Below are 14,366 nucleotides of genomic sequence, written 5' to 3' on the forward strand. Positions count from 1 at the left end.
CCATTCAAGTGTCTGGTTAATAGCAGCTGCTTAGTAAATGTTTATTTGCTTAATGTATAACTTCTTCACATATTAAATAACCTCATTTTTGGTCTACGTAGGCACATACACCCTGTGCAAGATGCAAGCATGAACTGTAGTCTAATTTTAGTGTGGATGGGCCTTTCTTGAAAGTGTAGTGCAGCTCTCATTACAACCCATCACGCTAGTTTTCTCTGCAGATCTAAACTGAAAGCCTACTGAGGTCACACGTCCTGTTTTCATCTTCTTTGTCTGCCTCTGTAAGCGCCACAGCATTGGGCAGGATGTCAAAAACACTTGACAATGATTTTTTTATATTCCTGCAAGGGCAAAAATTCACAAGTTTGTTTGGAGATTAAATGTGAAATAAGATGAAGAAAAATTGTCTATATAACACTCTTGTCCTTAGAGTCTCATTCTGACTGCTAAGGTTGGGATTGCCTAGGGCTGAGGGTCCATGTGGGAAAGACCACCCACAGACATACTTTTAGACACTTTAGTTTTATTACATGCTTTTCAGTTTAGTCCTTTGAAAGGAGTTGGCATAAAGGAAGCAATGAAAAAAAAATGACCTCTGTTTAAGGAGAAGATAGTGAGCTGTTGCAAGTCCTCAGAGAAAGCCTTCATGAATAGCGTTCGTCTTTATTGAAGGATGTCACAATATCTGAAACACTTTAGGGAAAAGAGTTAACTAAGAGACTGTTGTCTTTATTTTCTCTGCTCTGAAATGTCTTCTTAGTAACCTCTTACTTCTGTAATGATAGAAATGATGCTTGAAAAAAGCTTTACCTGAAGGACATAGTGTGTTAGCCTGAAATAGAGTTTGTAAAAATTCATCATGCGCTGCTTGTGTGGTTCTTTGTTGGTCTCCATTTCTCTCTGTCTGTGCACTCTTTATAACAGATACACAGAGTGTAGATGCTTTCCCTCTAGTTAGAACAGATAGCTCATGGTGAACTGAATTAGGTTATAGATAATTAGCCTGTTCTGAACTTGTCATTAACTCATTTAAACACAACAGCCCATGAGGTAAGTAAGTGCCTTTAGTGCCCCAGTATACAGAAGAGGAAAATGAAGCCATTGAGTATGGTCGCTCATTAACTGCTCACTGTTGTGGCTCTGATGTATGCAGAACACTAACCCTGTCACTGCTGAGGTGAAGGTGTTTCTGAGCAAGCAGATCTGAGGTCTTGTTGGGCAACTTCCCTGTTTACTATACTGTGGTCTGTAGATACACAGTGAACAGCTAGCAGATTACTGCTTTGGTCCAGTTTATGTAAAGCCTGAATTTTCTAAAGTCAGCAGCCATCAAACCTGTCACCAAGTGACATAAACCAAGTTGGATTAACTAGTTTGGCAGCTCTCTTTGTTCAGAGCAATGTGACTAATTGTCAGTTATGTTTTGTTTAAAATTAATTGACATGCTTTGTGTTTAATCATACCTAAGAGAAAGACAACATGTCAGGAAATGATGGCATGACATCCTGGCAGTTTCTATGGTTGAATTAAAGTACTGCTTATTGACTTGTAGGAGGGCCTTTTACTAAGCCTCACTTGTAACCTTAGTGAGTCTCAAGAATGTAATGTGAATGGACATGACTCTCAGTTTAAGATGAAATGGTCTTTGCATGGATAATGTTAGCGCTCAGCAGTGCTTCCTGTCATTGAACTGTACACTGTAAAATGGATGGAATGGTAAATTTTCTTACTTATATTCTACCATAATAAATGCAAAATATTTGAAGAGCAAATATAATTGTCTTAGAATCATAAATGTGAGTTTGTTACTCTTTGTGATTTTTTGTTGTTGTTGTTGATGTTGAATGAATGGCATGAGCTAACAGATTGTACTGTGAAATTTGCAGATCTGGCATAAGGAGGCATTCTAGTGTAGCAATTAAAGATAGAAGACTCCCTGGTTTCCTGTTCTGCTTACTTGCTGTATGACCTTAGATTAAGTTATATAGTCTTTCTGTGCCCAAGTTTTCTATTGGAGACTATAGTGTTAAACTAACACAATAGTGTTTATTTCATGGAATTCATTATGAATAGTTAAATGAGATGCTATAAAAAGCTTAAGGCATGTGTGGTGGCACACATTTGTAATCCCCACCGGGGGTGTGAAGAACAAGAGTTCAGTGTTATCCCTGACTACATAGCAAGTTCAAGGCCAGTCTCAGCTGTCCGAGATCCTATCTCAGAAAATAACATAAAGGTGCTCAACACATGATTTGTCATATAAGTCAATGTTAGATGGATATCCAGGTACAGGTTCCAAATTATATTGCTGATATATGCTAATGCATCTATAAATTTGGCATTAATTGAATATTATTTTCATTTTTTTTAAAGGTAAAAGAAATAGGAGATTACTTTAAACAACACCTTTTACAATCAAGACACAGAGGAGCATTTGAACTGGCTTATACTGGTTTTGTGAAACTCACTGAAATATTAAACAGGTAAAACAAATATCCTTTTTGTGTAGGTTTTTTAAAGAGCAGATTTTAGATTGTATGCATGGAGTGGATGTTGTTTGTGTCTTTTCTACATTGGAAAGAATGAAGACTGGCTGGTTATAGAACTCATAAGAGATGACTTTCATGGTTCCGTCATGTGATTGACTGCAGATGGCGGTGTGAGATGTCCAGCCTGCACTGCTTTCTCACCAAAGCTCATTCAAAGTGCACTCAAAGATTTGCCAAAAATAAGCCTGAGATTACTGCTTCTTTCCATGGGTTAAATGAATGTTTTGTCTGTTTGAAAATAATTTGATGTTTGGAATCAAATAATCCTGGATTTCTTTGTTTCAGGGAAAAACAAGGATTTTGTCTATTTCTTTATAATTTTATAGAAAAGTCTTGAAATAACAATAAGTAGACATAATAGATCTTAACCAGAGATGTAGATAGATCTCATGTATTTAACCAAATGTATATTTTTAACTTTATGGGTGCCAGAAATTTCATTCATTCATATAATAGATTTTCTCTAAATAACTTGTAAGGAAACCTTTACTTACTTAATGACGAAGTATTTGTGACAAACATTCTCTAAATGAAAGGTACTATATTTTTTAGGAAAACATTTCTATTTCCTGGAAACTTTGAAGGGAAACAGCATGTTGCCAGTCTTGTAGCTTCAGCAAACATTTTATTTTGGCTGCTGAGCGATCCACAGTCTTGATATCTGTGACTCTTTGCCTCCCACTGCTGTTGAAAACATTTCTAAAATGTCTTGTTAGTTGTAGGTCACACAGACTACCTTTAAAAATGTTCCTGATATTAAACTAATGATCTTTAAAAATATTATATTTTATTTTTAATTGTGTGTGTGTGTGTGTGTGTGTGTGTGAGAGAGAGAGAGAGAGAAAGAGAGAGAGAGGGAGAGGAAAAGGGAGAGAGTGAGTGTCTGTGGACAGGAGTTCAGGTGTCTGTGGAAGCTAGAGAAGAACTTTACACTCTCAATCTGGAGTTACAGGTGTTCGTGGACAGCCTGAAATAGGTTCTAAGAACCACATTCTGGTTTTCTGTAAGCACAGTGAGGTCTTTTAGATGCTGAGCCATCTCTTGAGATCTATAAAGTGCGACCTTGAAAAATACTTTTTCTTTTCTGGGCTGGAGAGCTGACTGACTCAGTGGTTAAGAGCACTGGCTGCTCTTCTAGAGGTCCTGAGTTCAATTCCCAGCAACTACATGGTGTCTCACAGCCATCTATAATGTAATGGAATCTGATGCCCTCTTTTGACATGCAGGCATGCAGATATACATGCAGACAGAATTCATATACGTACATAAGTATATCCTTAAAAAAAAGAAAATGTTTTATCTTTTCAATCCTTTGTTTCTATTGTAGACATGATATGAGTATTCTTTTCTCATAATGCAAATACTCCCATTCTTTCAAATCAATTAGTGAATGTTAGCCGTGTAGTTTGTATTGTGCTTGGCTTGGAAAATAGAATACCTCACCATGAGACACAATTTCTGTTGTTAAAGAGCTTGTGAAGTATGAGGACAATCTAACCCCAGGATTGTCACCCCATTGATGGATAAGATTGGTTCAGCTATTTTGTCTGACTAGACAGTGTCTGCATCCTCCTTAATGGTTCCATGCATGTCTTTCCTGAAGCTGCATCCTCACTTCAAGGAATGGCCTTCTTTCTTCCAGGGTAAGGATATATGTATCCTTGGTTATAGTCTCCAAATAAGAGCTGATGGTTTAGTTTAGGAAATAAGCAAGGGTAAAACTCAGAATATTAACAGGAAGTATGTTCCAGGCCTCTGGTCAGAAGAATTGCTGCAAACATTTGGCTCAATAGATTTTAATGACTATTAGGGAGTACCTAGATTCAGTTTTGGCAATCTAAGCCTGAGGTGGTGAGGCTCTGAGATGAACAGCGATGGGGTATTTCACCTAACATTTGTCCTCGTATGGACAGCTCCACACATGACATATTGAATGACCCAAAGGAAAACTGTAGACATTCTGTTACATTTCTTGACTTTATGAGATGGAATCAGGGCAAGGCTAAGGTAGGTAGTTTTCCTCTGGACAGTTACTGATTAATGTGCCTCTAGCTGGCAGATGAAGTAGTGGGCAAGGGGGTTCCTTTTGGCTGTGGTCACATTTCTGGCACCTTGGGTAGTGGGGTAGCTAGAAGACTGGACCTAGTTGGCATATAAACTAACAACTGACTGATGTAAAGTGTGGGAAGATTTTATTGTAGATATGAGAGAGAACAGCCCGAGCATCTGGAAGAGTCTCACACAGAGAGATAAAGAGGTAGACTGACCATGGACAACAGACTGGACAAAACCAGGGCTGTCTGCGAGAGAGGGGAATAGCAAGAGATAAAAACTTGTTAGAAAGAAATGTCCCAAATCACCAAGGAGAGTGTCTTTTTCCATGTGATGGGTAGTAGAAAAACTCCAGGAGCCATGAGAGACGGAGCAGGCAGCTCTAAGGTGACGCTTACTTGAGTACCAAAAGAGAACAGGTGGAGGGAAGAAATGACTGAAGAGTTGGACTCAAAATTTAGAGTTGAGTATGATGGGTGGCAGAAACATCAGGAACAAATGATCCATACCTCTGCAGACTCAAATCAGCAGCTTGATTTGGTTAGGGAGGCTGGGCTCCTCAGAAGGGGTCTGTTTGTGTCCTTCCTGAGTGTTCTGTACCAGATGTGTAACTGACAACATGATCACTCCTTTTTTATGGTTACGGGGATGGTTTTTATTGTGAATGAGAGGTGGAAAATATCCTGAGGCATCTGGAAGAATCCAGAGCAGAGAGAGAAATAAGTAGACAGAACATGGCATGGCCAGCAGACTGGACATGGTCAGACATGTCTGTGAGAGAGGCGGGAAGAGCAGGGCATGGAGAATAGAAACATCACAGCGAGCCTAGCAGGAGCTGTGAATAGTGAGAGCAACTGGTGAGCTGGAGGAGGTAGGACGGTCTGGGATACTAGTATGGACTCTGAAATGTGTAACAAATACTTGTGAGTAGAGACTGGGTAAATCTGGAGGCTCACATGGACCTGATATGCTGATGAACGCTACAGGTAGATGTTAATTGCAGAGCCATATGTCCCTTTTGTCAGGGATACTGGAAACCACTTCTTTTGGCGATGAGAACCAGTTTCACAAGTTACTGGGGGATTCTGCTTTTATCTAATAGTCAAAAGTCCTCCTCATTTCTGGCTATTTGGACTGCCTTTTTATGGAGGTCCACTTTCCCTCTCGGATTGATGGTCAGAAGGGGCGACAGAAAAGCTTTGTATGCCACCCATGAGCACAAACAGAAACAGCCCCCTGGGAGACAGATTTCGGTGAATCAGCTCAATTTTATTCCAGAGTATAATAAGGATTAGGGAGCCTGAGGACAAACCCTAATTTGCATTAAATGCACACTCCTGTCACAAAGCTTAGTATGTGGAAGTAGGGCCCTGTAGTAAGGCTCTTTAGCACAAGTCTTTGTAACAGGGATCTGTGCCAAGGGTCAAACCAAAGATGAATCAGCCATCTGGTTTAGAGACGTCTTTTAGATAAGGTGATTCTTCCAGACCCAGGGACATTTTCCAGATAAGGGCAGGTAGAGATCAGGAAGCCTTGCTGGGGAGGGAGGTAGTTTCCATATTGTTGAGCTTAGAGAAAGCTGCTAGACAGGCTATGGCAGACTTCGACCTCTGACTAGCCAGCCATGTATTCCAGCACATTTTGGAGTTTGGGGATTTGAAGTTTACTTTGGATCTGACAGTTGGGACCACAAGTGATCTCTTACTAAACATGGCAGTTTTGGGGTAACAGAACTTCTTAAATAGTAGCAAGCTCCAGGCAGAAGCTGTATGATCTCTTCTGGTCCTAGTAGTCTGGCAAGTCTCATAGTGTGGCTTCAGTCACATGCTTTTGATTATAAAGAGTCTTTAGGACAGACCAAGTGTAGTCTACTTTTTGGTGACACAGTCGCAACTGAATGCGAGTGGTAGCGGTTACCAGGGAATCTGTGATGGCTCCTCTGGTTTTAGGTCCTAGTGACCAGGAAAATGGGATTGATGTTATCAAAGTCAGAGGAACTTTTGTCTGTTTTGCCTGTATTGAGTGTAAGGAAATGATGGGTTGTCCTGGTGGCTATTCTCAGTTTAGCAGTTGCAGTAGGATATGGCGAGGTAAGGTAAGGTAGCTGAAACAGCCAGGTCTGGGAACTGTTTCCATAATCGTCACTGCTGGTAGGACTTGAAGTTTTCAGGGAAGAATGAGAATGGACAGAACAGAGAACCAAGGACAGAAACGTTGTGTGAGGCCAAGCATGAATGAAATACCACATCTTCGCGTCAATTTCATAACTATTGTGTACTTGCGCAGTAGAAGCCATTCCCAAGAGATGAAGCAGGGAGATGGAAAAAGTGTCTGGTGTATTGGCCACTCCTAATCTGTTTTAAAGACCCCTCATGGCTGTCATTGTTGGTTCACACCAACAATGGTAGGTGTTCTCGTCTGATGCCTCTAAGTGCAGCAGTTTTCTATCCCTTTGGGAACATTTCAAATCTGACTATTTTGCACAGAATATCTGTATCATGTGTGTTGCTTTTGTTTGTTTGGTTTTCATTTTTAAAAGAAAATCTGTTTCCTTTGGACTTTTTTAGGGGGAAGGGTTAATAAGCACGTAAGTGATGAAAAACTTGTTTAGGCATACAGCATTGAAGAAGTTTGCAAGAAAAAATCTGGGCGTTCCTGAAGACCCATAGGAATCAAGGCCAGCTGCTGGCTACCTCTTGCACTGCAGCTGTGTTAAGGAAGAAAGCACTTAAAGTGATTAATGGACAAATAACTGAAGAGTTAAACATGAGCTACATTCTTTAAATTGGTTTTTAATAGGATTATTCAAAATGTCTTCAAATGTAAACTGATTTTACTATTAAACAATTATCTGAGGATAAACAAGAACGGGGAATATACTATTCCTTTTTTCTGGGAAATTTTTGAAAGTAATATTTATATGTAAAACACAAACAAATGTGGAGTTAGTGTTCTGTAATCTGATTTTCTCATGTAGCAATTTCTGTTTGGGATTTGATGAAATATTCATACATTCTTTGTAAAACACCGTTACTGCCAGGTATGATTGTGTATGCCTGTAATTTCAGTATTCTGGAGGCTGAGGCAGGAGGATTTACACAGCAAGGCCAAACAACAAAATAAGCGGAAGCTATAACTATCTTACATGAAGTACTCACAAAAGTACCTTCTCCATGTATAATTCTGGCCTACACTTACAATTGATAACTACCTAAATGTTTAATTGGGATGCTTAAGTATATTTAAATAATGGATAAATTCAAATTTCTGGTGAAAATCATAAATGGGACTCTCCTTGTCTTTTGTATTTGAAGTTGCTGTTCTAATTTAAAAATTCCTAAACTAGAGAATGAATTTAGGAACTTTGATTTATTCACATTTAAAGCTTAACTGTGGGGGTAAATTGTTGGACATAATTTTAAGTGTAGAAGTTACTTTGTGAGCACTTCGTGGTATCTTACTCTTCATATGAGAATGGCTCTGACTGAAGGATGGGCATTCTACAATTATCTGCTGTAGTAATTATAAGCATATTCACATTATTGACCCCCTGAGTGAGCTGCTGATAGCTAGCAGTTTTAGTTATAAAACATTAGTAATTTAAATATTTAATCTTATTAATCAATTATACTTCCTTTGGTGCAAATCTAAGCGAAAACCTTTTTTGAACAATTGGAATGTATAGTAAAAACTAAGTTCTTCTTTTCTGGAAAACAAAAGAATGTATCTTTATAAAGTTGTACAAAAAATAAATGTTAAGTGTAATATATTGGGGAGAGGTCCATTCTTCTCTGATTAACATTATATTGTCTGATCTTTTATTCATGCTTCATTTGACAGATATTCTTTTCTTTAAAGACTTATCTATCTGTCTATCTATTTATTTTGCATACAGTATTTTGTCTGCATGTATCCCTGCAGGCCAAAAGAGGCACCAGATCTCATTATGGATGGTTGTGAGCCACCATGTGGTTGCTGGGAATTGAACTCAGGACCTCTGGAAGAACAACAGGTGCTCTTAACCACTGAACCATCTCTCCAGCCCAACAGATATTCTTGAATCACATACTTACTGCTCACTCAATGTTCTTTGAATTTTTTGAAATGTGAATAATTAAATTAAGAATAGGTTATAGCTAGGAGGCAGTTGCACAGACCTTTAATCCCAGCACTTAGAAGGTATAGGTGGGTAGATTTCTGTGAGTTTGAGGCCTGCCTGATCGTTAGAGCTAGTTCCAGCTACATAAAGAAACCCTGTCTCAAAAAACAAAACAAAACAGAACAAAACAAAAAAACCAAAAATAAAATCCTTTGTGGGTTCAGGCTTATTCTGAGGAGCTATAAACTCTGAAGAGCCATATGAATTGGGAGAGTCTGAACCATATGAATAGTCAGCACTATGTAGCCCTGGCTGCCATAAAACTCACAGTGTAGACAATGCTGGCCCAGGACTCAGATTCTTGTGCTGAAATGTAGGTCTGTGCTAGCCTGCTGATTTCTTCTTTCCATTTTTATAGTAGATTGAAAGGATTTTGTGAAAGCTGGAATGTCTTAATGTTAATTTTCTACATCACTATGGTTACTGTATTGTTAGTGACCTTTGAATTTTTATTTTTCATATCTATTTTACGTGAACCTTTTGCCTGTATGAAAGTGTACCTGGTGCATGCAGTACCCACCAAAGCCAAAAGAGTGCGTCAGGAGTGCTAGAGTACTTCCTTGTGGGTGCTAAGAACCAAACCTGAGCCCTCAGAAAAGTCTGTTCCTGTAAGGTCAGCCCATCCCCTATTTTGGAAATTTTAATACTGGTTTTCAAAGTCTTTATAATATGTTTTCATTTAGATATAAGAACAGAAGAACCTTGTTCTCAGTGAGTATTCTGTAACGTAGAGTTTTTAAACTAATGTATTATAGTTTAATCTCCTTTCTTCTTGGTCTCAAGGAAATGTTAAATGCTGAGTACTCTTTGGGCACGTCCTCCCACCACTTTTCATGTAGCATTCTTGTTCTTCCTGTGGCTTCTCTGCTTATTTCCTCGTTGTTGCCCCTGCTCTCAGCTAAGCTAAGATAGCACAGTGCCTGCCATCCCCACCTGCAGTGAACTTGAGCAGTCTGTGGTGTTGGTGAGGGTTGGGCGGGTAAGGTGGCTTCTCTTGATAATGTCATTTTTCCACTGCTCTCATTTATGCAAATCCTTCTTCAGATTTAAAGTTTCTCCATATTTCAGAGTTGTGCTCCCTTTTAGAGACTTGCTGCTGTGCATACAGTCTTCTTGTATTGTGTAGTTGGTTTAAAGACAAAGACATGAGCCATTAAATTATAAAAACATAAAACCAGAAGAAAGAATGGATAAAGTTTTCACTTATGAAATAATTGTAGATAAGAGAAAATTTTCTAAATAAATTTTTCTGGAATGGGTTTCAGGAAATGAAGATAAATATCTGTTAACAGTGCCTAACAAGTAATATAACTAATTCAGACTCACCAGGAAAATAACCATGGTACTACATAGGTGGATGGGAGAAGCGGTTGGAAAGTTCCTTTGTACTCAGGGAATCTGATGTATTGCTACAAAATAGTCTAATGACCAATTAGTGGGGTCTATGGCATATATAATCTTGTATTGTGGGTTTGTTTTTTCTTAAAGTAGTTATCCACTAGGAGTGAGATAACTCTGTGTAACATGAAGGGGCTACGTGTTGGGGTTTATGTCCTGCCCAGTTCCCTACAGCCGGTAAGCCCCAAAGAAAATCACACAGAGATTTCCATAAGTTATAAAACTGATTGCCTCATTAGCTCAGGCTACTTATTAGCTCTTGTAGCTTATATTAACCCATTATTCTTATCTATGTTAGCCATATGGCTCTGTACCTTTCTCAGCAGGGCAGCTCACATCTTGCTTCTTCTATGGTCTGGGCAGAACTGCGGAGGGAGCTTCCTGCTTCCCAGAATACTCCTGTTCTCATCGCCTTGCCTCTACTTCCTGTCTGGTTGACCCACCTATACTTCCTGCCTGGCCAATCAGCATTTATTTAAAACATGATTGACAGAATACAGATAATTCTCCTACACCAACTCTGTACAGAAGTTGGACTAACCTGTTTATGGAATAGCAATTTGCTCCAGTCCTGAACATCATCTGGAGCCTGCCTTGTACATTTCTGTTACTTTTCTAATTTTAAAAATGTTAAAAATTACTATTATTATTATTGTTATTATTTTCAGTGCTTTATTGACTCTTAAGTGTGGACATGCTAGGCAAATAGTGTTCACTGAAGGGTAGCCCCAGCTCCCTGTTACACTTGGTATGGGCTCAGAGGAAACCAACAATGACAAGCTTCCTGCTGGCCCCTTTGTGATTGTGGTGAAGAAGAAAAATCACAGTGCTTTGATTTTGTCCCCTTGGTTTGAAGTATAGACAAAAAATCTAAAGGTACTTCCCTAGTTGTCATCATACTCTGTCCAGTAATTGATGGAAGCAGAGATCCACAGACAAGCACTGCGCTGAGCTCTGAGAGTCTTGCAAAAGAAAGGGAGCAGGTATTGGACCAGCCAGAGGGTCATGATGGGGGAACCCACAGAGACAGCTGACCTGAGCTCATGGGATCTCATGAACACTGGACCAACTGTCAGGGAGCCAGAATGGGACTGACCTAGGCCCTCTATATGTGTGTGACAGTTGTGTAGCTTGGTCCTTTAGTAAGGCTTCTAACAGTGAGCTGGCTTTTGCTGACCTGTTTCCCATGCTGCATTACCTGGCCGTGCCTCGATGTAAGGGGAGGAGCTGAATTCTGGCTCAATGTGATGTGACATACTTTGTGCAAGCCCATGGGAGGCCTGCTGCTTTCTGAATGGACATGGGGGAGGAGTGGGTGGGGAGAGGGTAAGTGTGAAAGGGGAGGGAAAACTGGTTGCTATGTAAAATAGATGAAAAAAGTTATTTAAAAAAAATTTAAAAACTGTATGAAGGTATAACTTAAATGAGTTCCACTGCCAGCTTGCTAAGAACAGTAAAATATCTGACCTGCCTGAGCCGTTGTGTCCCTTTTCAAGAAAAGGACTCTAGCTCCTTTCAGCCTGAACATCCCACTCACTGTGTACAGTGCTGCCGTCTGATTGCTTGGGAAAGTCTGGGGTGGGGGGTTATGGTGAAAGATGGTAGGGAATTAGATGCATTTTAAGAATTATTTTTATTTTTGTGAGTAATGTGTGTGTGTGTGGGTGTGCACACACCATGTGTATGTGTGAGGATCAGGGAACAACTTGTGGGAGCTGGTTAACGCCTCCTTTGTTCTATGAGTCCGTCCTTTGTTTCTTATGTGGTAATACCTTTACCTGCTTAGCCATCTCCACAGCCCTGCAATTGAATATATTTTTGTAAGTTCCCTCTAGAACTATTAAACTGATTTCATAGGTGTATGCAGATTAATAATATTTATTTTTAAGAAATTCTTTTTTGATGAGACTTGAACCCTTAATAACTTAAAATTGTATGATACTCTTGAGGCTAACGACATTGGTATATTTTGTATTAGTTTGATAAAGTAGTCAAAGCAAAAGAGTCTTCAGATAAAGATGGTGTATACTCTTTAATTGGTGAAATTTAATTTGCTGACAGAAGCAGGATATTGGAATTCCCCTAGTCTGTGGTTGGTGACTGCAGAGCGTTGGCAAGAAGCAATTCTTCATTTCGGGATCCTTTTCCTTTTCCTTCCTGACTCCAGACTGTGGTGAGGAACCAAAACAAACAACTAGAACTTGCTGCATTGTCCTTGGGAGTCTTCCCTTTACCTGACAGTATCTTCTCTTGGCAAACATCAGTCATCCTGGTGTTTTGAAATCACTTCCTTATAAAGCTGGCTTTCCTTGCTGGGGAGTGGACTTGAGGAGCCAAAACTTGATGGTGTTTCATCTTATAGCTACTATGACTTCGTGTTGAGAAATCTTAAGGTTCCAGCCTCTCATCCCTACACACCCTTTTTAGTTTGCGGGTCTATCAGAAGACATGGTACCGCGCAGCAGCGACTGCCAGCTCAGTTTGGTTTGTTTGTATGCAGTCATTCAGCAGAAAGTTTCTGCTGCATCTGCATGCCAGATGCTATACAGGGAAAACTCTCTGGACTACTGAAAATAGGGTGTTCTAGGCTGCAGTCCTGGGAGCTTAAAGAACATTAGTAGGGCCTAATCCAGCTTTGAAGGCTTCTGTGAGGCTGTGCTGAGGTGTTGGGGGTGGTTCTCATCAGGGGCTTTAGGTACTTCATATGTTTAGGGTGACACCTTCTGTGTGTAACAGTCACTAAAGGAGTAAAGAATATCTCTTTCACATAGTCTCTCTATGGAGCCCTGACTACCCTGAAGCTCTGTAGACCAGGCTGGCCTTGCAATCGCAGAGATCCTCATGTCTTTGCCTCCTGAGTGCTGGGATTAAAGGTTTTTGCCACCACAGTTGTCTTGATTTATCAAAGCATCTCTGCAACAGTTTTCTTTTTTAAACACTATGTTCATAGCCACACAGCTAGTTGATAGAACTGTCACTTAGATCTAAGTGGGCTTGGGGAATAAGTATTTCTTTTTCTTTCTTTTTCTGTTTTTTTGAGACAGGGTTTCTCTGTAGCTTTTGGGCCTGTCCTGGAACTAGCTCTTTTAGACCAGGCTGGCCTTGAACTCACAGAGATTCACCTGCTTCTGCCTCCTGAGTGCTGGGATTAAAGGCATGCGCCACTACTGCCCAACTGTGGTGGGTAAGTATTTCTTAGAGACTAGCAGTTCAGGAGATATTCATTGGTCACTTACAGTATTTAAGGAGTTGTGACGGGGCTGGAGAGATGGCTCAGAGGTTAAGAGCATTGCCTGCTCTTCCACAGGTCCTGAGTTCAATTCCCAGCAACCACATGGTGGCTAACAAGCATCTGTAATGGGATCTGGTGCCCTCTTCTGGCCTGCAGGCATACACACAGACAGAATATTGTATATATAATAAATAAATAAATATTTTAAAAAAGAGTTGTGACAAGAGACACTAGTAGAGAATAGAAACAGTGGTAAGATGTGGGGTTTGCTACCAGGGAAGCTTTATTTGAGTGTGTGTTTTTTGTGTCCATGTGGGTCTGCCTGTATATGGGTTCATGTGGAAGCTACAGGGTGTCATTTCAGGAACCATCTACCTTGTTCTTTGAGTAAGTTCCTTAATGACTTAGAGCTCACCATTTAGGTTATGCTGGGTGGCCAGCAAGTCCCAAAGATCTTCCTCTTTCTACCTTCCCGATGCTGGGAATATAAGAGCACCTAGCTTTTTTACGTGGGATTAGTGTTGAACTCCAGATATCATGTCACTTAGCGAACACTTTAGCAATTGACATGTTCTTATCCCACTAGAGCAGCAATTCTCAACCTGCGGGTCATGACCCCTTTAGAGTTCAAACGACTCAGCGGTCGCATATCAGATATTTATGCTTCATAAAAGCAAAATTACAGTTATGAAGGAGCAATGAAATAATTTTATGGTTGGGGTCACTACAACATGAGACACACTGTAAAAGGGCCACAGCATTAGGAAGACTGAGAACCGCTGCTCTTGAACTTTCAACTTAGCAACTTAATGTTTGGGATTAGTAAATAAAGTATGGAGTCACTAGTCACTAGGCAGAAATTAAAGACCAAGAGGAAGATCAGCTTGTTGGACTATGTGTCCCAGGTGATAGAAGGAATCATTGGGAGCAACAATAGAAAGCAAGAGAAGTCCTCGATAGCAGACAGGCCATGATG

At 40.0% G+C, this 14,366-nt stretch overlaps 1 protein-coding gene across 2 annotated transcripts in view; it reads left to right on the plus strand.

Annotated features, from left to right (window-relative positions):
• The window catches only part of Thada (THADA armadillo repeat containing), a 318,719-nt gene that overhangs the window by 45,019 nt on the left and 259,334 nt on the right, over positions 1–14,366 (plus strand). For both annotated transcript variants that reach the window (XR_015738149.1, XM_087907299.1), the window contains exon 22: positions 2,374–2,483. Coding sequence is in view for 1 of the 2 variants with exons in the window: in XM_087907299.1 (XP_087763425.1) it covers positions 2,374–2,483 (110 nt within the window). In the remaining variant the exon portion in view is untranslated. The remainder of the gene's footprint in view (positions 1–2,373; positions 2,484–14,366) is intronic.

This window comes from Myodes glareolus, chromosome 6 (assembly GCF_982192425.1).
Source record: "Myodes glareolus chromosome 6, mMyoGla1.1, whole genome shotgun sequence".
Taxonomy (NCBI): domain Eukaryota; kingdom Metazoa; phylum Chordata; class Mammalia; order Rodentia; family Cricetidae; genus Myodes; species Myodes glareolus.